At 53.1% G+C, this 24,339-nt stretch overlaps 1 protein-coding gene across 14 annotated transcripts in view; it reads left to right on the forward strand.

Moving 5' to 3' along the window:
• CASZ1 (castor zinc finger 1) overlaps positions 1–24,339 on the forward strand; it is a 241,600-nt gene that overhangs the window by 183,871 nt on the left and 33,390 nt on the right. For all 14 annotated transcript variants that reach the window (XM_090123276.1, XM_090123267.1, XM_090123268.1 and 11 more), the window contains 4 exons: positions 10,589–11,146; positions 16,236–17,076; positions 18,983–19,051; positions 23,257–23,347. In XM_090123276.1, the coding sequence (XP_089979402.1) occupies positions 10,633–11,146; positions 16,236–17,076; positions 18,983–19,051; positions 23,257–23,347 (1,515 nt within the window). In that variant the 5' untranslated portion in view covers positions 10,589–10,632. The remainder of the gene's footprint in view (positions 1–10,588; positions 11,147–16,235; positions 17,077–18,982; positions 19,052–23,256; positions 23,348–24,339) is intronic.

Consider the following 24,339-nt stretch of genomic DNA (forward strand, 5'->3'; position numbering starts at 1 on the left):
TAAATCACCGAGCTGCTGGAAGTAGAATGAGGCCTATTGACTTTGAGGAGTTTGAAATGTGTCTTGCTTTTCATCCCCTTTGCCCTGCAGCACCAACTCTGCAGCTGCAGAACCAAGTGCACGATGCATCGAGGCAGCAGGTGACAGAGTCCTTGTCACTAGCAGAGGCAACAAAGAGAAGGAATCAGCTTCATGAACTGCTCTAGAGCCAAGTCAGTGGCTTTTGGAGGACATTTTTTTGGGCCATCTTCTGCATACCCACATTGCAACACGTGGACCTGGGGAGACTTGACCCCCTTCTGCACCCCAGCACCCCAGGAAGGGGGTTGGCATGGGCTGCATGGGAGTAGCGCTCCCCAAGTTCACGTTGCACTTAAGATCCACCCATAAGGAGCTGTCTTTCTGTTTGCAAATTGAGCAGTTGTACTGGAAGAGATTTAGCAAACATGGGGCTGCACAATGCTGTGTGTACTGAGTCACCCGTCAGGGCTAGAGCCAACGAGCACTGTGAGCTACTAAGGCAAACATTTGAGAATAGTTACAATAGGCACCAAAAATATCTTCAAATGAGATCTTTCTGCATAGCTGCGTGTTGGGTAGCAGGGAGGGCTGACAACCTAAGCGCCAACCCTACTCACCTGCTCTCCAGCTCATCCTGGGCAAAGTGGGCGATTGCGTTGGGAACAAAGCAGGAGGAGAAGCAGCCTTGCTCTTGCAGGAGCCTGCTGAGTCCATTTCCCGTGGGCTTGCAAGGCCTGTGGTGCTGGGAGGGGCTGGGATGCTGCTGACAGCAACCCTAGGTTGCTCTCACACATCAGATCTGCAGCTGAGAGCCTCCTGCACGGGGCTGCCTTACTCGCATGTCTTCTCCTTCCTTCTCCCAAACAAGGAGTGGCTCCTCAGCTCTGTCCTACAGCATCACAGGCTCTGCTGCTCTTCTCAGGGTTTTGCTCAGGAGTTGCATTTCCTCCTCCCCGCTTTCACTTAAGTAGAAGAATTGCTTCCCCCAAAGTCCAGACCTGCGTTCAGAGGCACAGTTCCCAAAACTCAACTTCTGGGGGCTCATCCAGAGCGCAGCTGGAGCCCAGGGCTGGTGGTGAGCACCGATACCGACCCGGCCTCCTGCCAGGGCACTCTGCGATGTCCATCCCCACCCTTGTCCCCTCGTCCTGTTCCCTGCCCCTCTGCACCTCACCCCGAGCTGGGATGGCGCTGCAGCCCCAGCCCCTTCCCAGCACCACGCTCCCGAACTCTGCCCCTGGTTTTGCAGCCGTTTTTTTGCTGCCAGCGCAGGGCACTGAAAAGTGCTGGCACTGCCAAAAACCCTGTGTGCACTACGACTCCCCAAACATCCCTTTATTTTTATTGTTCTGTTAATTACTGTTTAAACTTTAATAAGTCACTTCGTCAGGAGGGGGGACCTGCAGTGAGGTTTCTGTGCAAACACTGGGCCCGGCAGTGACTCTGGTGTAACATAACCCTTTATACAATGTGGGAATGTTTAGACTGTAACAGAAACTTGTTATTTTAATGACAGTTAAAGGGAGAAAAAAAGAAAGGAGCGAATGAAAAAGGGAAGCAAGTTTGTTGGGGAAATGGCTCATCTCAATCTCTCTGTCTGGCCTCTTTTCTCCCGGCTTTAATGGCAGTGGGGCGAGGAGGCTGTATGGCTCCAGCAGAAGTCACCCTGTTTCCAGAGACACCCTGCACTGGGCACAGCACGTCCCCTCGCCCCGTGTCCCCCCACCCTGTGTCCCCCTGTGCCTCCCCCCGTGTCCCTCTGTCCCAGCCTGGGGGAGGCAGCATGGCTCGGTGTCGCTCAGGCAGCAGCAGATGCCTAAAGCCAATTTCAGCTCAGCCTAATTATTCTGACCCACACCAGAGACTTTCCCCTTCTTTTCAGCGCTTCCTCCCCTGGTTAAGTTTCTAAGTAGCTGTGCTGAAACAGATGCTGGTGTGCAGTAGATAAGAGGGCCTGCGTCCTGTGGACAAATGGACGTTCAGGCTGGCAAATGCTGCCTTGTTCTCCCCGTTGCACTGCCTGAGCCGTGCCTGGTATCTCTGTGCCACCATGCTGAAGTCAGCTCCGGGTTTGGCTGGGCCGTTCTGCCTACACACACGAGAGTAACAGGCATGATCTGAAAACCTCTTAACTCCTACTGACCTCATGGTGCTGCAGTGAAATCCCCAAATCTGGGTGAGGAGTGACCCAAGAGCAGGAGAAGGGAGAGCCCTGGTTGTGTGTGTGTGGGCAGATTTCATGTCCGCTGGTCACCACGACTGGTCCCAGCAGTGCTGTGATGGGGAGAAGGGGCACCAGTGCAGAGGAGGGGGAGCAGGACGTGGGGTTTAGGGCTCTGAGCCCTGGGGACAGCAGGAACCTTCCCCAGCATCAGCCCTGTGCCAGGAGCCCGCTGCTCTGTGAGCTGTGACTGCGGCCGTGCTGGAGCTGGGCCGTGTGTTCCGGGCGCACAGGGAGCAGCCAAAACCATTCACGCTTCCCTCGCTCTCTGCTGCGCTGTGATTGTTATTGATTGGCTTTGCTGTTCTCGGCACTTTGTGCTTTTTGAGCTGAGCATGGCCTGCCCCCGATTTGATTTTTTTAATTATTTTTTTTCTCCTCGTTCAAATGCCCCCAAGTGTTGCCGGTGGGGCAGGTGCCTGTCCGTCTTGTGCAAGTCCCAGTGAAGTCCCAGCCTGTGGCCAGTGCCGTTAAATCCATGGGCCTGCACTGTCCTTGCACCCCAACAAGGCAGTGGATTGTGTGCTCCCTGTGACCAGAGCTGGCGGCTGAGCCTCCACCTGGGCCAAGTGTTGGGCCAGAGGATGGCACTAGGTGGCCGTGGGGCAAGAGACCGCTGTCCCCATACAGCCCCAGCATCGTCCCTGTCCCCACTGCTGCCCCTGGTGGGGTCACTTTGATGGCGAGCGTGAGCCAAGCTCAAGGATAGAGCCCCCTGGACGGAGCCAAGGAGCCGCTGTATAAAAACCGCTGAGGTTTTCCTTTTCTGTACAGCGCGTTTCCCTAAATTGCCTTTGACTGTGTGCATCGCTAATGAAAGTTTATGCCCTTGTTAGAAGGACAGGCAGGTCCGTTCCAGTTAGGGCTGGGTCTATCCTTCTGCCAACTGCCCTCCCCGGCGCACACGCTCACTCTCTCCCTGGTGAATAAGTGGAGGCTGTTATAAAAAAAAAAAAAAAAAAAAAAAAGAGGAGGGGAAAAAAATTTCCATATTTGTGTAAGTTGCTTTAAAAGCATTTTATCATGTCATAAAAAAAAAGGAAAGTACTCTCGGAAATTGATCCTGCACACGAGCCCATTGGACAGAAGGACATCGGGATGTTAATGGCTATTTTGCTCCAGGGTGGCTTATTAAAAAATTTATACATAAATGCTTAAAATTGCATAAATTATTTAAAAAAAAAACATAGTAAGCAATTTGCAATCCCGATCCACTTTTCCTCTTCTATCTTTCGCTCGTCATTCTGTTCTTTCCTTCCCGTCTTTCTTACCTAAAAAAAAAATGTAATTCCTTCCCCCTCTTCTCGCCCGGCTCCCCTCCTGGTGTGAAGCTCTGAAATCGGCCGTGTCCGTGTGTGCAGTGAGCGGGGTGTGATGTGGCAGCGTGGGCCGGCAGAGCCCGGCGTGGGGGAACCGGCAGAAAGAGGGGGGAAGGCGAAAAGGCAAGGAAGAAGTTTGGATATGATGAGTGTTCCTCGCAGGCGTGGAATGTCACCCACATATCCTGGAGATTGTACTGGGGAGGTTTATGATGGTTTCCCATTGATTTGTTTCCCCGACGCAGCTGCCGACCTCTATTGAGGGACAAACATAATCAGCACTGACGCAAATTAGATGGTTATTCGTTTTGAAAATTGACAGAAAAACAATAAAAAAGATGAAATGCTCCCAAATCAATAGATATAATGAAATTCAAATAATCCGAGAGATGAGGTCTCCATGGCAACTGATAATGTGGAAAAGAAAACAATTTAATAAAGGACAGACACACTTTGAAAACAGATTGGGCAAAGGGAAGGCGGGGGGGCGCGGGAGCAGGGGGGCCGGGGCGGGGGGGCGGCGGGGAGCCGGCAGGCGCTGCCTCTGCGGTTGGCTGCTGGTGCGGCGGTGAAGGATCACTGTCCATCCCAAGGACGCTCGCCATAATTAAGAGAGGCTTTCGGTCCAGAAAGTGCAGATTCAGGTTTTAATACACAAAATTATTTCAGGAGCACTGAATCGGAAAGTCGTTTGTTATGACCTTCCTGAGAGGCCTGGAGCAGGGCATGTTGGAGGCGCGGCGGCTGAGCCAGCTGAGTTATGGCATATTTGTGTTTTTATAGTGCGGAGGGGAGGGGGGAAGGGGGGAGAAGGTTAAACAGTATTTACAGCTCAGTTGTTTTCAGAAAGGAAAGAGAAATAGAGTTCATGAAAAGATGCGAGCGGAAGGGAGCGAGCGAGGGAGAGGTGCGGAGCCGTCCGGGGCAGCCAGCGGGGATGTGGCCTGGGGGGTGCGAGGGGCCGGGAGCAGCGGGCACGGAGGGGCTGTGTGCTCCCAGCACGGAGCAGAGCACGGCCGGCAGGGATTGCCAACTGCGCGTCTGTTGAGCGCGCCGAGCTCGCCGGAGCCTGCGGAGCGCTGCGTGCTGCGGGAGGTGCGCACCGCGTGGTGCCGTGTGTCACCGTGCTGGGCCGTACCCAGGCATCACAGGTGTGGGATGTCGGTCTGTGCTGCTGTGCCAGCTCGCACACGGTGTGGCACCCACATGGCTGCATCGGTGTGCGTGTGCGACTCACCACGCGCTCGCAGTGCGCGGCCACGCTGCTGGGGATGGGGAATGGGGAGATGAGCTTTGATGGCTGGTGGGGAGAGCAGCAAAAGGCAGGGCATGGTCCTAGGGAACGGCACCCTGTGAGGCCGCAGCAGTCAACTTTTCTGTCTGTTTCTCAGTGGTGCAGCAAGCATTCAGTTCCCCAGCAATTAGGGCTGAGCTTCAGGGTGCTGAAGATGCTCTTTTGCTGCCTCCCGGTGAGCGTAGGGCCCTACCTGAGGAGCCTGGAGCTCACCCGCAGGGGCAGCCCCACACCCAGGCCCTGTGTGCCCCATTGCATCTCACCCATCGCTTGGCTTCTTCCCCTGTGTTCTCCACAACCTGTGGGCAGATTGATGGCAGGGCCGTGATGTCAGCAGGCCGCGTGATTTATGGACTTACTTAGGCTGAGTGAGGCTACTTAGGATAGTAAACCTTTTAACTGAGCTAAAAAATTAATAATAAATAAATAAGGCGAGGATGAGGAGCTGGACCAGTGCAGGCGCTCCTCTCAGCTCCGTGCCACCTGAAGGAACAGTCCTGAGGCCTGGGGGCTGCACGCAGGCCTGCATGGCATCAAGGGCAGCAAATTGGAGCGTTCCATCACCGGCCCTGCACTGAAAGTGCCTCCAGTAGTGGCACTCCAGCAAGTGCCTGCTGCTGCTCCTGGGCTCACGGCAGTCCCCAAGCTCGGTGCTGGGCTGTGGGACAAGGAGGGACGGCCAGGCCCAGCTCACTCCTAGTGTGAGGTCTGCAGTGCCTTCCTCTCCCTGGCCAGTGATATATGGCATAAATTAGGCCTCTGAAGGGGGATACTGCATCCTTAAGAAGAAATATGTCCTCATTTTTCTTAAACACCGTTTGCACTGAGTGAAATGTTTAGAAGGGACGCTGAGGGATAACTTTATTTCTTACTAGGGAGTTCAGAGCCGTTCAGTTAAACCCATAAAACACTGGGAGTAGGGAAGCTGACAGCCTGCCCGTGCATTAGAAAAGCCATTACTCATCTGGGGAAATTCGCCCCATGCTGGAGCCTGGCGTTGCCAGTGGGGTGCTATGGGGCAGGACACAGGACCACCTCCTGCAGCCGTGCCAGGGCTCAGTGGGGCACTGGGTGTGCAGGAGGTTCAGGGTGGGCTCAGAGTTCAGTTAGTCATAGAATCGTAGCATCGTTAAGGTTGGAACAGAGCCCTAAGATGGCAAAGTTTGACCCCAGCCCATCCCCACTGTGCCCACTAACCATGTACCTCAGTGAAAGGTGTGGGATTCAGCCGTGTGGGTCTTCATCCTCACTCCTCCTCTGTACGGAGAGCTGGGGGCTGGCAGTGACATTGGGCTCCTGGCCTTTAACCTCCTGCTTTGACCCCTGAAACTGAACTTCCTTGCAGAGCAAGGAGTGAAAGCCAGGAGCCCTGTGGCTTATCTGTGGCAGCAGTAGCAGTTTCTGCCCTGGATGAGGGCTGACATGGAGCTGGGGCAATGGCATGGCTCCTCACCCTGCCCGCAGCCACCCGAGGGGACGGAGCTGCAGGTGCCCAACATTCCTCTTGGTGCTTTATTTGGAGGTCTGACACCAAAAGATATAATATTTGTTTGAAATGAGAAACAGTCCTCAAATGAATTTGGAGAGCCCGGGAATTAATGTTGGCCCCCCCTCCCTCCACATACACACACACACACACACACACACGCACGCACGCGCGTGTGCGCTCCCCTCCCCATCATCTCAGCCCCCCCCTTTCAATTTCTGAAGCCTGCTGATTTGAATATTTATAAATATCAGTAAATTATTTATTGTAGCAATCTGCTGTGCCATTTCACCAATCGCCGTTAACACTTTAGGGCTCACTCTTGAGGCAGACGCGGCTGCATGGGGGTGGCAGAGGCCAGGCTCACATCGACTGCGGGCTGCATGGTGCCGGGGGGTTCAGCTCTGCACGGGGCACAAGGCGACCTGGGGCAGAACTGTGTGTTTGGGATGATGGGAGGGGACATGGACAGAGATGCTGGCTTGTGGCTGCAGCACCCTGCAGGCTTCGGGGACCGTGCTGCAGCTTGAGGACTTCCCTTTGCCCCTTGCTGAATGGGGAGCACAGCGCAGCGCAGTGGGGAAGGCAGGAGGACGGCTCACTGTGCTGTGCTGCTCCTCCATGTGCACCCAGGGCTTCCCTCACTCCATGCCGACATGCGGGCAGGACGCAGGGCTGCTAAAGAGCCTCGCTGAAGTCCCCAAGGCCAGGGAGAAGAGGCAGCATCCACTAATCCAAGGTCATTTCCTGGGCTAAAAGCAATAAAATGTTTTATTGATAAACCAGAGAGGGGAAAGCACACACACTGCATCCACCCTCACACCGTGGCTGGGCTGGAGCTGCCTAGGCTGGCGCAGAGCTCCGGTGCCAGGGAAAATGTCCCTGCAGGGGCTGTGCCCGGCTGCTATCCACTGCTCTGGGCATGGCTGGGGCACGGCTGCAGCTTTCTGCTGCCATGCTGGACTCGAACCACAGTGGTTAAAAAAAGAAAAGGCCCATGCAGTGTGTGGGCCCTCCTTCCCTCCCCCTCCCCGCCCCAAATAATACTGTTAATAATTAATCGAATGAGAGCTTGCAGCTCCTGGAAAGCTGGCGCTGGGACCTCCCTCCTGAACGGAGCTGCTCAGCTGGGCTGAAAACTCTTCAATAAGAATATGAAAGCTCCATCTGTTCGACATGCCCGGCCCTCTGAAGTGCCGCCGCTCTGGCCCTCCCCATCCTGTGCCCCATCCCATGGCATAGCCCTCAGCCCTCCCGCCCTGCCCCATCCCAGGGGGTTCCCACCCCCGGGCTCAGCGCCCCTCTCTTCCACACCGGGGTCCTTTATCCCCAGCCCAAAGCACTGCTGGGCCTTGTGCTCCTCCTTGAAGGGAGCAATGTCCTGAGGATGGTGTGGGGCAGCCGGTGTCTGGTGGCAGGGCGTGGGGAGGGGGTGGCAGGCATGCTGCCGGTGGCATTGTTTTCAGAGGAAGCACTCAGTGTAAATAGAGCATGTGGGAGAGTTCGTCCTGGGCAGAGATGAAAAGTCCCCATGACAGGCTCAGGTTATAAATGGCTTCCTCGGATTGATGCAAAATCAAAACATTTCTATTTGGAAGAAGAAAATGAAGGGGGATGTTTACTTAGCTGGGAATCTTTAAACAGCACAGTGCGGACACGGGGTGACCTGGTGGGTTGTAGAGTGGGGAGGGGGCTGGGGCAGGGACTCCTGGATCCAGGGCCCTCCTGCTGCACCCCTACCTGATGTACGAGGATGCTCTGCTCCCCTCCAGTCCTCGTGCCATTCTCAGTGGTTCTCTGCCAGCCGGGTTTCCCTTCTCTGTTGGAAGCTGTCAGCCTAAAGGAGAAATGCAGATACTGCCAATGTCCCTGCTGCCCCAGAGACGAGGAAATCAGGGATGGGGAGATAGAGATGCACCGGCTTGCTGAGAGCTGGCAGCAAAGTTGGCAGGAGGACGGGGGAGTTCTGATTGCCTGCAGTCACACGTGGGATGGAGAGATGGTCTTTGGGAGGGTTGGCTTGGTAGATCATGGGAAAGGTAAGTTCTCTAAACTTGCTTTATTTTTAACTCAGACTTCACAGAAACATGCTCAGGTTGTTAAAGAAGAGCATCGCCATGCTAAAAATAAGCAATCAAGCACAGGAGAGGGGACAGGAGAGGTGCAAGAGAGAAGGGCAGGAGTTGGGGGACTGGAGGGCAGGGTTGGGGTGTGTGAGCCACGAGGCCAGGACTAGAAGACAAGTTGCAGGCTCCCTGGAGCTGCTGCGTATGCAGCAAGTGCAGCCTCGGGAACGTCTGCTCCCCTCTTCCTTTGGATAAATATTTATATATTCATTTGCCGTCTGGTGCGCTCACTTGGCTGCTCACCTCCAGCCCAGTATAATGGGACCTGCCGTGCCTGCGGGGTGGGGGCAGTGGGTGGCTGCGTGCCTCCCTCCCTGCACCCATCACAGCGGCTGTCCTGATTGCCAGGACAAGGAAGCACCGGGGTCAGTGGCTGCCCTGGCCCCGGCCACCTGCCCCACCGCACTGCTGGCCCCCCGCCGAGTGCACACAGTGAGCCGTCGGGGTCCTGGCCATGCTCCAGCTGGAGCTCACAGCAGCCTCCCCAGAGTCCCAGCGTTGTACTGCTGCGCACGGGAGCGGCCGGCACTTTCTGCCCTAAATAGAGCGGGAATGTGATGGGAAAGGAAGGTGCCAACATGCAGAGACTTCGGCAGCGTTGCGGGCGCCCATCTGTAGGCACGAGGCTGTGTGCGGGGGAGATGTGTGAAAGGGAGGCGTGTGGGGAGGTGTGCGGGGGGTGCCTGGGGGAGATGGGATGCTGTAAGCCACACGTGCGTGGCTCACACCTGCTGCTGTTGCAGGCACATGGCTGGGAGCAGCTCTTGCTCCCTGCAGGGGCAGGGATGCAGTTGGGACAGACGGGTGTCAGAGGGGGGGATGCATTCGGGACAGTAGGAAAGCATTTTGCCTCACTTTGTGTGGGAAGCTGATAGATTTGTCAGGGGGGTATTCCTGCAGCCTGTGACGGGGAAGCGTGTCTGAAGCTGTCAGGAGTTTACGCTAAGCAGCCACTCTCTGGCTCTTGGACAGCAGGTCTAAAGTTTCAGTGTGTTTGTATTGGGCTGTCATGTTACGGGATTAGGGGCTGTCACGATGGCTTCTGGGTGCATCGTAGGGGGTCTGATTAATCTCAGCGTGCTTCTGTGGAGCAGCACCTCCCTGTCGCAGCATGCAGGGACCCAGGAGCCCCTGCTGACACCTCTGCTTTGGGACCCATCACCCTGCTCACTCTGAGTGCCTCTCACAGGAACCGTAAATAAAAAGAGAAATGAGACAACGCAGCTTCTTTAGAACCAGGTTTTCGTTGTGGGATTTTTTTTTTTTTTTTTTTTTTTTTTGCGATTGAATCTTGTTAATTGTTGGTGAGGTGCAATTATGTGAGTGACTCTGTGATAGGGACCGTTTAGTTCAAGCTTCTCCATGACCTTGAAGTTAAGACCTCACCTTCTTCCTTTCTCCCCCCACATTCTCTCACCCCTCCTTTACTAGCTGTCACATATGAATAAACTACATTAAAATAACAAACCTCCACTAATTAGCTGATTGTGCTGGGAAGTGTGAGAGCAGAATTTCCTGTGTGTGTGAGAGCAGAGCAAGCAGTCACAGGGGCTGATCAGCTGATGCCACCCCAGGCGGTTTGCTTCCATTCAGCTGCCTCACACCCAGCCGAGCTCAGCACAGTGCTCCCATCACCCATATGGGTTCTCCCTACTCCGTACTGGTTCTCTGCTCTCTGTACTGGTTCTTCATGCCCCATATTGGTTCTCCACTGAGCCTGTAAATAAAGGCTACAAAGTGAACTCCTCACCACCCATACAGTGGGAGATTGTTACACGTGCTTGGAGCTGTGTCATTTTGGGGATGGGGCTGGGGGCAGGTAGTGCTGCAGGATGAAGGATGCAGCAGCAAGGCTTCCAGCAGTCCAGTCTGTACTGCATTCACCTGCCTGAGGTGTTGGGGCTTTCTGAGCACCAGCTCCAGCCTCCATTGAGGCCCTCTGTTGGGAACAGAGGTCAGGAGCGCCAACTCTGCAGCCCGAGCCTCAGCTCTGAGCTTAGAAAGACTCCATCCCATCCTTCCTGGGACAACTGCGGCCTGTGTGAAGGCCTGTGGGTTGGGAACGGCCATTTCTGATCCCTCTAATGCCCTTCCTCGCTTCTTTCCCCTTTCTCCTTCCAGCTGAAAGAACTATATGCACTGACGCAACCTCAGGAAAACCCACAATGGCTGCCAAGCGCAAAGGCGGCCTGAAGCTAAATGCAATCTGTGCCAAGCTGAGTCGCCAGGTTGTCTTCGACCACGGGGGAGCCGAGCAGGCGCGTGCGGACAAAGGGCCGCAGCGGGAGAGCAGCAACAAGGATCTGCCTCAGCCCGGGACCAAGGAGTCAGGGACTGAGTTTTCAGACGGACTCAGCCACGTGCAGAAGATCGAGGAGGACAAGAGGAGGGAGGTGATCGAGAAGTGGGTGAACGGGGAGTACGAGGAGCCTTTGCTGGGGCGGGCCGAGGGCAAGGAATGCCGGGGCGCCGAGGGTGCGGAGGTGCCACCTGAAGGGGTCTACATGGTGCAGCCCAAGGGCTGCAGCGACGAGGAGGACAACGGGGATGAGGCAGACGCGCTGAGGGGCTCGCAGGATGGCACATTCCTGGACGACAGGGATTCCGACGGGGCGGCCTCCAAGGACGACGCGTACCGGGCCTCCAGCGAGGCGGCCTCCAAGCTGGGAACCACCTCAGGTAAGGCCCTGCCACCCACCCCTGCATGGGGCGGTGACTTGGCCACATGTTTTGAGGAGAAGGCCAAGCTTCTGCTGGCTGTGTCTGCTCAGGAGAGGGCAAGAGACCCCGAGTCCCCTAGCAGAGGCCTGCCTGGCTGCTGGGCATTTTGCTCTTGGGAGTGTGACCATTTTGTCTCTATTTCAGAGTACCCTCCCTGAGCGGGATGGATGTGTCTGGGTCTCTTCCCAGACCACAGATCCCGTGGTAGAGTAGATCTTCCCTAGGTTTGTTCTCACATAGAGTGTGTAAGCATGCTTGTGCCTACCAGTTGTAGTTCACCCAGCAGTGATACCCTCTGAGCTGAGAGCTGACCGTGGGACCCAAGGGCTGTGCCAAACAGAAACCCCTAACAGATGCCCAGCCCCTCATCCTCACCCAACCATGCTCCATCACTGCTTCTCCTCTTCCCCGATGGCTGCTGCCACCCAGCATTGGCCCCTCCACGAGGGCTACCCTGGCACTCTTGAGTTGTTAGGGGTAACACACAGCAGCTCCATCTCCTGCCCAACGGACTGCTCTTCCCAAAACTGTGCAGCCCCTACTTCTGTACTGGGCACAGCCTTGGGTGTCATTGCCAAGAGTCTTCCTCCAGCCTGCGTATGCATTTCCTATTTTCGTATAGCTCATGTCTTATTTCTTTACCTCATTCAAAATCTGTGTTCAGCCACAGCTACTGGGGAAAACCCCAGCTGAGTTTCTTGCTCATTTTCTGATATGCTGGCCCCCAGATTGATTTTTTGGGGCCATATTAGTGCTAAGCCTCAGAAGAAGCTTAGGACAGATTGAATTCTCTCTATTAGGGCAGCAGCTCCCTCCCCCTGATTTGTCACTCGGCTGGGTTGGATCCATAATTGAAAGATCCCCCCCTAATCTGCTCCACCTGTGTGCACCCTCCCCTGATCTCAGCACTTTGTGAATCCATCAAACTTTCCTCCTTTTGTGTGTGCCTGTGTTTTCCTCCTCCTGTTAATAATGCAGCCTAAACTCATCTCCGTCTGTCCGTTCCCCTTCTGGAGAGGCACATTCTCTAGTCTTCACGAGTTCAGTGGCAGCGCACATAATTATGCATATAAGATATAAACAGAGCTGTTTAATTATCCTTCGCCACATCAGTGACAGAGTAATTAACAAACATTGCAAGATCAATGAGGAAAAGTGTGACCTTCAGTTTCCTTTGATAGGAAAGCCCTTGTCGTTCCCAGACACAAGGTGATTGTGCCTGGACTCAGTTTTCAGTTTGTTTTAATTCCCTTTAGCCTACATTTGCAGCTTTTATTTGCCATGAAAACTAAAAGGAGGGGAACCTGGAATGTCAAAATACATTGCCAACCTGTGGAAAATGAGAAGGAACTGAGGTTTTTTGTCAGGTAGGAGTTGTCAGTGGTGTGCCTTTCTTGGGCTGTGCTGTCAGAGGATTGCACAAAGATCTATCTGTAAGCTGTCATTGGGGGCTGGACGGGGGCAGGTGGTGGCATGTGGGGTTCACATACAGAGCCACTCGGGGTTTGACATGCAAAGGACGTGCTGCTGGGTCTTGGTTGGCTTCAGGAAGCCTGGTGTAAATGTTATTGGCAGCGATTCCCTGGAAAGCACAGTGTGAAGGATCTGTTGTGCTGGAGAGGACAAAGTATTCCTGCTACCAATGTCCCCTTCCAGGGTCACGCAGTGGGGCTTGCTGGGCATCACACAGGAGTTTGCAGAGACTTGTTCCATGCTCTTTGGTCCTCATGCTTTGAAACAAGACAGCTAATGCCCATGGGGAACATGCAAGGACCGAGGAGTCGATGCTGAGCCTCTCTGTGTGCCTCCTTCCAGGAGCTGCAGAGCCAGCGGCCGGCAAGAGATGTGTGTCAGCCTCTGACCTGCCCACGCACTGTGTTTCCTCATTCATTCACGCACCCTCTCCTGCACCCTGACTGACCCACGCTTCTCCACACACATTTATATATAGCATTTACACTCCTGGTACAGGCTCTGACCGGGATCCCTTTCCACAGTGCACTGGGGGAATTTTCCTGCACAGTCCTGTGTTCTTCCCTCTGCCCATTACTTACACACTGTTCTAAAGCGGTCACCAGGAGCTTTCCTGTGTGCAAGTTTTCAAAGTTTTCTTAGCTTATGGGCTGTCTCTCAGAAAGGGAATACTAGCCTTCAAAATATTCCTTTCAAAGGGAATATTTCTCTTCTAGATTTCCTGGGGAGACCCCACTGGAAGAATGTGCATGACAAGTGCCAGTTTCTCTTGCATTATCCTATTGCCCCCAGGTTTCCACGTCCCCCTCCGGAGCAGGATAAAGGACAGAGCCCTGGCTGGGATGCCCCATCCCCCAGGATCCAGACCTTGAGCTCCATTTGGGCTGTTTTGCTTTTCCTTCCATATATAGTGTGCTGCTGCAGGCTATTTTTAGCCCCTTTTTTGCTAGCTCCGGATCCTTTGTGATACGATAGCTGCTCTGAGACTCGCAGATCTCTGCTCTTTGGCAATGCCCACAAATGGAGAGCGGCAGCGAGGGGAGAGGGAGCCCTTTTGTTATCACACAGAAGGGGAGAGAAAAATGCGATGCAGGGGGAGGGCTGCTCACTTTTCACAGGGATTTGTTTCTCAGCCGCTGTCCTTCTGCTTCACTTCTGTCTGCACACGGGTATGGGAGAGCTGTCTGTCTGCTCGGTAACAAGAGTGGGTTGGAAGGGTCTCGGCCTGTCTGCCTCCAGCAGAAGAGCCCCCAGCCTTCTGTCTAGCTACAAAAACATGGAGGTTGTCAGGGCTGTGTGGGTGTTGGTGGGTGAGTGAAGGTGTGCTCTCTAGGCAGCGGGAGCTGGCCAAGGTTCCATCTCAAACGTGGATGAGAAATGACAGCAACACTCACAGAGCTGTTCATCGGGGGAAGTATTGCAGTCATCCAGAACCAAACCTGAGCAAAGGGAGATAGACAATGCAGGATGTTCTGGGGTATGAGGGGATTAGATCTGGGGTGCTGAAACGTGAGCTCATGGTCAGACTTTGCAAAACTCATAAGAAGATCTGTAAGCTCACCCTTCCCAACGGTCTTGGGTTGTGCATCTGAATTCTGCACCAGTCTGGCCACATGGCTTCTTATTGTGTATTGGGTACAAGGCTTGTTACTGGGCTCTGTGGGGACGATTCTGTGTTTAACACCCCTTAACATTCATATTGACCCATGAGGGTGTGCAAGGATCAAAACCTACAGCCAGAGCCCCCACCTGCAGGGACACCACTGCTCTGCCTGTTCTGTACCTGTCAGGATGCCTATTCTGAAATTAGGCATCCCAGATCCCATGCAGGATGATGGTTCTAACTACCTGGGTGATCTGGGGCTGAAGCAGCCCCCAGCACTGGGCAGAGTGCCTGCACTGTGCTGCTTGCAGGCTGCAGCCATGTTCTGCATGCAGCCTTTCTCACGTACCCAGGGAACTGGTGCAGCAGCAGTTCTGCTCTGTGAACTGAGCTGTGTCGAGCAGTATTGACACAGGAATGTGACCCTCACAGACATGCACATTTTAATGCCTGTTCGAGGCAGTCTCTTCCTTCGCATAGTCCTGTGGAAGCAGATTTGTGCAAGCTGATGGCTGCTAAATTGTGAGACTGCTCTTTGATTGGCACTTGTGCATGCAGAAGTGCTTGTGTAAATGCATGCCCAGGCGTGTGGCATTACAGGTTACCAGCTCCCCGGTTCATAGGTCTGTTTCCATGCTTTGGATCCGTTAACAACTTTTGTGGCTCGATGCCTTCTCTACCAAGGCTGTGCTGTCTGGGTCTGGGCTTTGCACCCAGTGCCCAGACCCTCCACCTGCTTCCAGTGCCCCTGCTGATGCTCCTGTGGGAGCCTGCCTACCCCAGAGCTTATGTGAGTGAGTGGAAAGGATGATGGGGGAGGTCTGAAGGACTGCTGCACACAGTAAATCTTTACTCTGCAGGAGAAAGCAAGAGAGAGAGGAGGAGGAGGAGGAGGAGAAACGCTGTGTCAGACTGAAGCCCAAATGAGTCCAAGCTGCCGCATCAGAACAATCTGTATTTCCTCTTTATACTGATATTGGGTGACCTCCAGATGTGTGGTGGCCCAGGAATGGGAATAGGGGAGGGAGAGGACCTGGGAAGAGCTTTTGCCTGGTCTTCTGGTGCCCCCAGGCAGAGCAGCCCTTCCTGCCCCTTCCCCACTCACTGGAGGGAACAAACCTCCTCTCTCTGAAGCCCACATGGGGAGCTCGTCTGTCCTCAACCCAAATGCTGATGGAGAGAATGCTGCATCCATTTGGCACCTGTGCAGGCTTTCCCCTTTTCTTGTACTGGGAGCTGTTCTTGGCTGCTCAGGATGCAGCCATTAGGTTTCCACTGCCCTCACTGAACTTGGTGTGTGGCAAGGAGGAACTCCCCAGTCACTGGGAGAAAGCTGGCTGAAGAGAACTGCAAGAAGGACTGCAGTGACCACTGGAACCATCCTGTCTTTGTCTTGCCTTCTCTACTCCTTTCCCTCTCTCCTTCCCATGAGCTGCTCAGGCATGCAGCCCTACCTTCCTTCATCCCCACCTCTGCTGCCTCCCTTCCCCGCTCAGCACCGCCCCACTCTGCCCTCTCCTGCTGCACCCTTATGGTCAGCAGCACTGCAGCCCATCCTCCGTGGGTCTGCCCGTGCACACACACACTCACACAAGGACAGAACCGCATAAACCTCAGCATATTGGCATTGGTCTCACTTCCAGTAAAATTACTTTTTCTTCATATTAGGCCAAGGCGAGAGTGCAGAGACATTTATGAAACTTTGTTTAATGTACTGAAAAGCCATCGGCTAGAACATTTAGGAAATTGATTTTCCTGGCATTGATGAACTCTTTTTATTTTACCCCAGTATTAATTACTTTTTTTTTTAAAACAAATTAATTTAAGAGTCGTAAAACCTAACAAGTGAGCCAAACGTCAGTAGATCATGCTCCCCTCTCCTCCTAACCCCCCTCCTCGCTACCAGTGCTGGTATGGGAGGAGAAGAAAAATCAACCCCTTGCATGACTCTCTCCCTCTGGTTCTCTGCAGGGGAAGCTTCGTCGCTGCGAGATTACGCTGCCACCACCATGAATGAATTTCTGGGCATGTTTGGCTACGATGACCAGAACATGCGGGATGAGCTGGCCCGCAAGATCAGCTTCGACAAGCTGAACGCTGCTACCTCAGAGGCCACCGCAGCTGCAGCCTCTCTCCCTGGCGAGGATGCCATGAGCAAGCGAGCTCGATTCTCCAAGTACGAGGAGTACATCCGCAAGCTCAAGGCTGGAGAGCAGCTCTCCTGGCCCATGCACTTGGCCAAATCTGAGGAGCTGGGCTCCAAGCTGGGCAAAGAAGCTTCCTCGGTGCTGGCACAGCCCATTCGGCTGCCAGGTCCAGATGCCTCCATGCTGACGGAGACCAAAGCCACCATCCTGCCGCTGCCCTCTCCCAGCAGTTCCCAGATGCAGGGCCTGATGTCACGGGCCTCCAAATACGACTTCTTCATTCAGAAGCTGAAGACGGGTGAGAGCATCAGGCCTCAGAACGGCAACACTTATAAGAAGGCCTCCAAGTATGACCTAGAAAACGTCAAGTACTTGCACCTTTTCAAGCCTGGGGAAGGCAGCCCAGACATGGGAGGAGCCATCGCCTTCAAGACAGGCAAGGTGGGCCGGCCTTCCAAGTACGATGTGAGGAACATTCAGAAACTCACTCAGGTGAAAGCTCCAACACCCAGCCTGGCCCCTGCTCCTCTCGCCAGCACCCCCAGCAGCACTCCCATGGCCGGGCCGGAGCAGGCTGTCTCCTTGCCGTTCAACACTCCTGAGTATCTGAAGTCGACTTTCTCCAAGACAGACTCCATCACAACTGGAACAGTCTCTACAGTGAAGTAAGTGTCCTCCCACTGTTCTTAGCTTTGTGTTAGCAAGTGCATGGGTCAGTAGCAAATCACAGTCCATGTACTGATACATACTGCACTGTTAATGAGGTGTTTCTCTTTGCTCTCTGTATCTGCTCCTCTGTCACACTCTCCATCCCTCTTTGTCTTACTTGTGCTGAGGATGTGGCCTGCCCTCAGCAGTCACAGCCATGAATCCAGAGCCTGCTAGCTCCTGGGCTCATTTGCTGAAAGGAGAGATAAGGGGACATGGTGCTGTCAGCGCTCTGAGGTCAAGATCATAACTGCTTCCTTCCCTCTTCCTCCGGTGCCCCAGGCAGCCAGCCATGCTGTGAGAAACTGATTCTTGCTTCCATTTAACTCAGTGGCAAAACTCTGCTGAGTGATAGGGAGCCTTTGTATGTCCTAGAACATTCCAAACATTTCCGTGCCAAATTCCCATTGATTTTATAGGAATTAGGCATACATGTACTTTTATGGGACTGGGCCTGTGTCTTCTCAATGTGCTTGTTCCTTACACAAATGGTTGTGATTCAGTTAACCCTGCAGACTGGGCAAACTCATTAGCCCAAATACCACTAATGACCTCTTAACATTGCTGGCAATCTCTGCAGTGATGCCACTGACTGAATAGAGATAGGCAATGGCCTTGCCAAACTTTATATTACTGTGTAGTTTGGCTTCCCAAGATGGTAGCTGTAGAAGAGCTGCACGATACCCAAGAGGCACAGACAGAACTGCACAGTGCGTGTACCAGGATGACTGTGTTTAATGCAATGGGGCAGTGAGAGTGCCAGGGCTGATATGGGTCTTTCTGTCATGAAAATCTTTTGGAAAAGAGTCAAACTGCCTAAAAAACCTTCCGATTTGACATGCCACTGATTTATCAGTGCCACATTTCCCCGACTGGTGGGCAAGAGCTGATGATCCTGCCTTTGTGTGAGGCTGCCGTGCCCCAGCTGCCTGCAGACAGATGTGGGAGCTCTGTGGTTAGGGTCAAGAAAGGGTAAAAGATTATTACCTGGCCCCCCGCATGAGAAGAACCTGGTACGTGCTCCAGATGGCAGGCAGGGACTGCTATTACTAAAAAACACAGCTGTAAATATTCCTGTAGGCATCGTGCCTTGTTGTGATGGGTGATGTGGCCAGGGCCTCTGTGCCTGCAGTCTCCTGAGCACTCAGCTGCTCAGTGGCCACCGCAGAGTGGTGTGTGGAGGCTGTGAGCCTCCATCTGCCTGGGGATCCCAGTTTGATTTCCTTTCTCATGCTCACATGGAGCTCAGAAGTGGCTCTGGTCCTTCTCCTCTGGGCTGCTTGCTACAGACAGGTTTCTGTGGCTAAAGAAGGCGACCTGCTGGTTGTGCTAACTTCTCTCTGGAACCTGGCTTCCCATTCAGTCCCCACTGAAACTCAGTAACCTGGCATGAATTATGCATATCCACATATACCACGGGTTGAAACTCAACCATTCAGTGCTAGGAACTCATCTACCTGCTCTGAGTGAACCTGGGCAAAGGTGTCCTTGTTGAAGCCAGGATTGTGCTGATGGGCCAGTATATCTCAGATGGGCTTAGCCTGCCCCTGGAGCTCTTTTTCCTCTTGCAGAACTCAGAGAGGATGTAATTTTTATGTTTCCAACTGGTACTAAGTAATCCAAGCTCATGTGGCATGGGTGTTCAGTTGGTTTTTAGAGATTAAAATAAATGCTTCTGCTGTCCCATCTGTGTAAATATGGGCAGTGTTGCAAGGTGCTTTGGGGAGGCCTTTGTCTTCATGTGGCCATCCCTGGTTTGCACATGGTGTGTGGTTACCTCCCTCCTGGTGTGTGGTGCTGTGCAGGAGCAAGAAGCTGTGCCTGCCCTGCTGCTGACCAGCTCTGTCCTCTGTTTCTCTCTAGGAATGGATTACCCACTGACAAACCCACCGTCAGCGAAGATGTAAATATTTACCAGAAGTATATTGCCAGGTAGGCAAAACTGTCTTCTTTCTTGGTGAGAGGGCTGGGAGAAAGAGGGTAGAGTGGGGCTTGGAGAGATGAGGTTTGTCCATCTGGCCCAAGTGTTTAAAACCAGCCGTTGGCACTTCCATTTCCCTCTGGCATCTGCACTCACTCTGTTCCCCTGCTTGGGATAGCAGTAGCTGTGAGAGGTGTACAGGCATGCCAAGAGCGTGCTCGGCTCCCCAGAGCTGCTAGACTTGTGACAAATAGTGGAAAAATGTTTCACTGCAGAAGCCTGTGATGTAAATGGGAGCGCCGTGTCTCAGCTGTCACTCTGTGCCCGGTGCTGTGCCAATTCCAGCCTTTTCCCCTGCTGTGTCCGTGCCCACTGGAGGCAGGAGGACATCTCGTCCTGAGAGCCTAGGCTGGGAGGAATCCACAAGTGAATCGAGTTTGGGCAGGTCTCAGCACCAATAGGGGATATTCTGCAGCTCTGTTACTTGAAAACCCTGTGTGCAGGCTGTGTGCGTCTGGGGCACCTCAACTGAGCTCTGGCCAAGCAGGAATGAGCAGTGCTGAAAAGGAGCCCAGGCTGCAGCAGTGGCACAGAGTAATGCCATCAGAGCCAGAGGGACGGAGGAGATTATTGCAGAACACCTGCCTGCTTTGGAGCTCGCCAGCCTCTGCTCCCAGCCCCTGAATCCTCCCTCAGTGCTGTCAGGGAGCTCACTGTGAGAGCCCCTCTTGTACAGAGCCACACCAGCAAGCTCTTCTCTCCACAAATACAACTGAAGAGTTTGTTCCCACCAGCACACGGGGAACAGGAGGGGAGGGGAATGTGCACTGTGCTTCCCCATCTTGCCCGAGACTGGGGGGGCTTCCTGGGGGAGCCAGCTGCTGGGGAGCTGCAGGGAGGATTTGGCACATGGGCAGGGCAAGAGGGTGGGAGCAAGTGATGCCCGTGGAGCCCTTTTGCCCCCATGCCTTCTATAGCAGAAGGGGGGCAGGAGGCCACTCGCGTGCAGCTCCTTGGTGCGCACGGCAGCTCACTGCCTCCTGGGAGGGCACAGGAAGGAAAGCAGGCTTTGGGCCCATGGCTGCACGGCGCAGAAGGAGCAGCGCCCTTTTATTGCTGAGACTGCTGAGCTCGGTTTCGCTCAGAGGCGATGCCGCTCTCTGTGTCCCCAGCTCCCCTCTCACACAGCCCTGCTCGAACCCCACACCGCATCCACTCCTCAGAGCCCCTTCCCCTGGGCAGGTAACCCAGCAGGCTGCTGAGACAGCGCAGGGACACCACATCCTGCTCAAAGAGCTCCGCAAGCCGCCCGCTGGCGGCCCAGCCACATCCCTTCCATTTACACACGATTTTAAAAACAGTTCTAAGCCTTAAAATGAGGGGGTGGGGGGGGGAAGAGAGACACGACACTGTATGTCTGCGCTGCATAATTAGCTTAATGAGTTTGCCAAAGCCATTGCCAAAAGCTGCCCAGGGATAATCCATTCTCTCACACAACAAAACAAAACCTCTTACTTAGCTAGTTTGGGGTGGGTTTTTTTTATTTTTTGTTTTTCTCTATATTTATAATTTAAAAAAAAAAAAAAGACCACAGAAAAAAAATTATTATTATTATTATTAGCGCCTCAGCAGATGGTGCTTCTGGCAGCACTTGCTTAAATATTTATTTCTGTGTGGGTTTCCTCCCCCCCTTGTAATTGGGGTGGGTTTTTTTCTTCCTTCTTTCACATCATCGTTACGGGGTAATGAGTCTGTAAACACTCACTAAGCATGCTGACTCCTTTATTTATTATTTTTATTATTATTTATTTATCCTGGTTTTTCTTTCTAACTCTTGCCAGATCAAGACTGGTTCTTTGGCCAGGAAAAAAAAAGCGCAGAGATTAAAGTGAGGGAAGGGGAGGGAGGTGTACTTGTGAAATGAATCTGTGCCTGTATGCACAGCTTAGGAGTTTGGATTTGCATATCAGCGTGATGAAATGGCCTGAGTTTGCAATCAGGTGTGTGTGTGCTCACGCCTGTTCGTGTGCATGGAAATTGTGTGGACGGTCATGTAAATTAATCGGGGTGTTGCTGCACCTCGGAGCATGTGCATGGAAATGGGCGCGTGTGTATGCGTGTAAGTGAGTGTGTGCTGGGTGAGCTTTCCTGTTATGAAAAAGCTAAACAGCTGCTGTGCTTTAAAAATTAATAGCTTTGAACTGTTTCAAGTGTCAGAAGAAACACAGGATAAAGATAACCCTTTAGGAACCTCACCCTGCAGGCTGAAGGAGCAGCCTGTCCCCTCCGAGCTGTGCCTGCTGCTTCCATCCTTCCCCCAGCACTCAGCTGCCTGCAGAGTTCTTTGGTGTCCGGCCCTTCTGCTGCAGCTGGCATCTCTGCTGCATCTTCCTCACCCTCAGTGCTCTTTGGGGCAGCTCTCCCTGAGCTCTGCCTTTGCCAAGTGTCCTTTTGGCCCACACACCCCATCTCCCCAGCCCTGCACTGTTCTTTGCTCTCCCCGTGCCATCCCACAGCTCTTTGGCCTTTCCACAAGACCCAGACCAGCAGGACCAGTTCCCTCAGTGCTGCTTTGTGCCCTCTGTTTGCGCAGCCAGCATTGCTGTTTGCCTTGTGGGTTGTTTCTTCTCCACTGCCAGGGTTTGTTCCAGTTTCTCAATCACCTGTTCTGACGTGATCCCGATTTCCTGCGGTATTTCTTCTCCTTCCCCAGGGAAGGGCATGTCTGCTCCTGGCATCTGTCCCTGTCTCCCTTTGTGAATGCCGAGGAAAAAAAGTAATTTAATTTTTTAGCAACGTCTACCTTTTCTGTCAATTAAATCCCCTCTCCGTCTCCAAGAGGCCCTGCTGTCTCTGCAGTTGACCTCCTCTTCCTCACTGCACTCCAGAAATGCCTTATTTAGTACTGCTCTCCATCCTGGCTCCTTTTCCTGTCCTGCAGCTTAACGTTACCTTGCATTTTGGTGCTCTGCCATCTCTCCTGCTCCTGCCCCTTCCTCTGCTGCCCCAGGACACCCTCACTCCTCCTTTTTTCCCCTTTCCCTTTTGCCCTTCCTTGTTTCTTTCTGATGCCCTTTATCATCTGCGCTCCCGGTGCGTTTAGCATGAAGTGACGGGAGGAACCTTTGAGCAGATGGCACTTTATCTCTGAATGTTTCCCCTCTGAGTCCCCTTCCCTCCCTGCTTTTCCCTTTCAAGCTCTTCAGCTCCTCCGGGTTCCCCAGGAATACGCACTGAAGATCTCTGCACGGATCTGCCTGGCACCACAGCATCCCCCTTTGCCAATCACTGATCTGTCTCAGCACACTCAGTGCACTGTCCATTTGTCTGCAGCTACCATGTGGCCTCACTGCCTTTTTTCTCAGCCTTTATGTCAGGAGTGATACAGATTTGCTGCATGGAAGGCAGCACGGAGTGGGTGCCCTACTCCTAACTGCTCTTAAGGGCAAGCTGAGAATCCTATGGCTTTGCCTTGCGCTGTTTTGTTCTGAGCAAATGCTACATCCACATGGAAAATAACCATCAGCAGTGCATGGCAAGAATCTGCACACAGGGTAGAGGTGGCTGCCTGCAGTGCTTCGCTCTGCTCCTGCTGACCCATCTCTCCTTGTCTTCCATTGCTCTCTCCATCATACTCAGTTCCCATATAATCTTGCCAGGATGTTGCACTGCCTTCCTGGCTTCCCCTCCGCTCTGCAGGTTGCAGCCTCCTCTGTAGCCGTGACACCAAATGGAGGCATAACTTGCCCTAATGAATTTCTGAGCTTTCTGTGATCCTGGTAGACGTGTGTGACCGATGTTCATTTGTTTCCTTGTGGTGTGGGAGGTTTCTGAAACTCACTGCTGAGCTATCCAAACTCACTAATGAGAATTCCAGAATTGTGTGATATTTAATTCCTTTCTTACTTTTCCACAAGTAAGCAACTTTGAGGTAACAGAGGTGAATTTCAAAGAAAAATGTATGCAGATTCAGGAGGTAAAAGCCTGGAAGGATCTTTCTCAGGAAACACCTGTTTAAATAGAGACAAATAAGGAAAGAAAGGTGGGAGGGGTCACTGTCCTCAGAGGTGATAAAGCAGGTGGGTTTGGATGCCCTGGCCATATGGGATGAAGGCAGGAGTAGGACTCAACCTGTTTGTACCTTGCTCACAGTCACTGCTCACAGGGCACTGTTTCATTCTCTGTTCTTTCTCCTGTCCTCCTCTTGTGCACACAGGTTTTCTGGCAGCCAGCACTGTGGACACATACACTGTGCATACCAGTACCGAGAACATTACCACTGCCTTGATCCAGAGTGCAACTACCAGGTAAAGGAAGGGGTATCGTGGCACAGCCGCCAGGTGGGAAGGGTCCTGCCTAGGGGAGGTCCATTCCTCTGTGCTGTCCTCTCTCATGCAAGCATGTGTTCATCACTCATTCTTCTCTAAAAAGAGGGCAAGATACATTTTAAATTTGTTAGAGTATCAATCAGCTCAAGCCAGTGGGAACTACTCCAGATTTAGACCAGTGAAAGCAAGAGGATAAATTCTGCCTTGTTACTGTGGCTGGAGGCAGGGCATGCTGTTCTGTCTGCCTGGCTCTTACCCTCCTGCTGCCCAAGTGAAGCTGCAGCAGCAGTAGCTGCAACAAAACACCCAATAAGACCAGCAGCAGGCCGGCATCTGTGGGGAGAGCTGGGGGCAGGAGCATGTCCGATGCTGTAATTGCTGGGAGATCTGCCAGGGCAGCAACGTCAAAGCAAGCTGCATCACGTGCTGAGTGTTTACCCTCTTCCCAGGTCTGTGAGCTTGACTCTGCCATTTCTGTGGTCAGGCTGAGTGTGTGTAAGAGGGAATCCCAGAGTTTCACCTCTGCTGTGCATGAGGCACAACTTCTGCCCTACCCGGGAGACCTTCTGGTCTCATGGGAGTGAGAGCCTGACCACAGCACAAGAAGCTGATCTGGCTCTGCTGAGTTTGCCTGTGGGTTTCTATTGATCAGAGGAGGGTTTCTTCTGGGATGCACACAGTGGTCCTCCTAGCCTGGCACTGAGTAATTGAGATGAGTCTGTCCCAGCTGTGACACAGATATCTGTGCACCAGGAAAGAGAGAAACATAAAGAATGGAAAGACAGAAAAACCTATTATTGTGATTGGTCTCATGATTATTTCCTAAAGAGTCTGGGAGCTGCTTGCAAAGGAGCTGTCTGGTCTCGCAGGGAATAAGGATTTAGGCTGCTTTTTAAAATGCAAATTATTTTATGGCTGAGATATATTTTATAATAAGTAACGCTCTGTAATAAGTGGGCACAAATTAACGA

This window comes from Phasianus colchicus, chromosome 22, assembly GCF_987193195.1.
Source record: "Phasianus colchicus chromosome 22, bPhaCol1.hap1.1, whole genome shotgun sequence".
Classification (NCBI taxonomy): Eukaryota; Metazoa; Chordata; class Aves; order Galliformes; family Phasianidae; genus Phasianus; species Phasianus colchicus.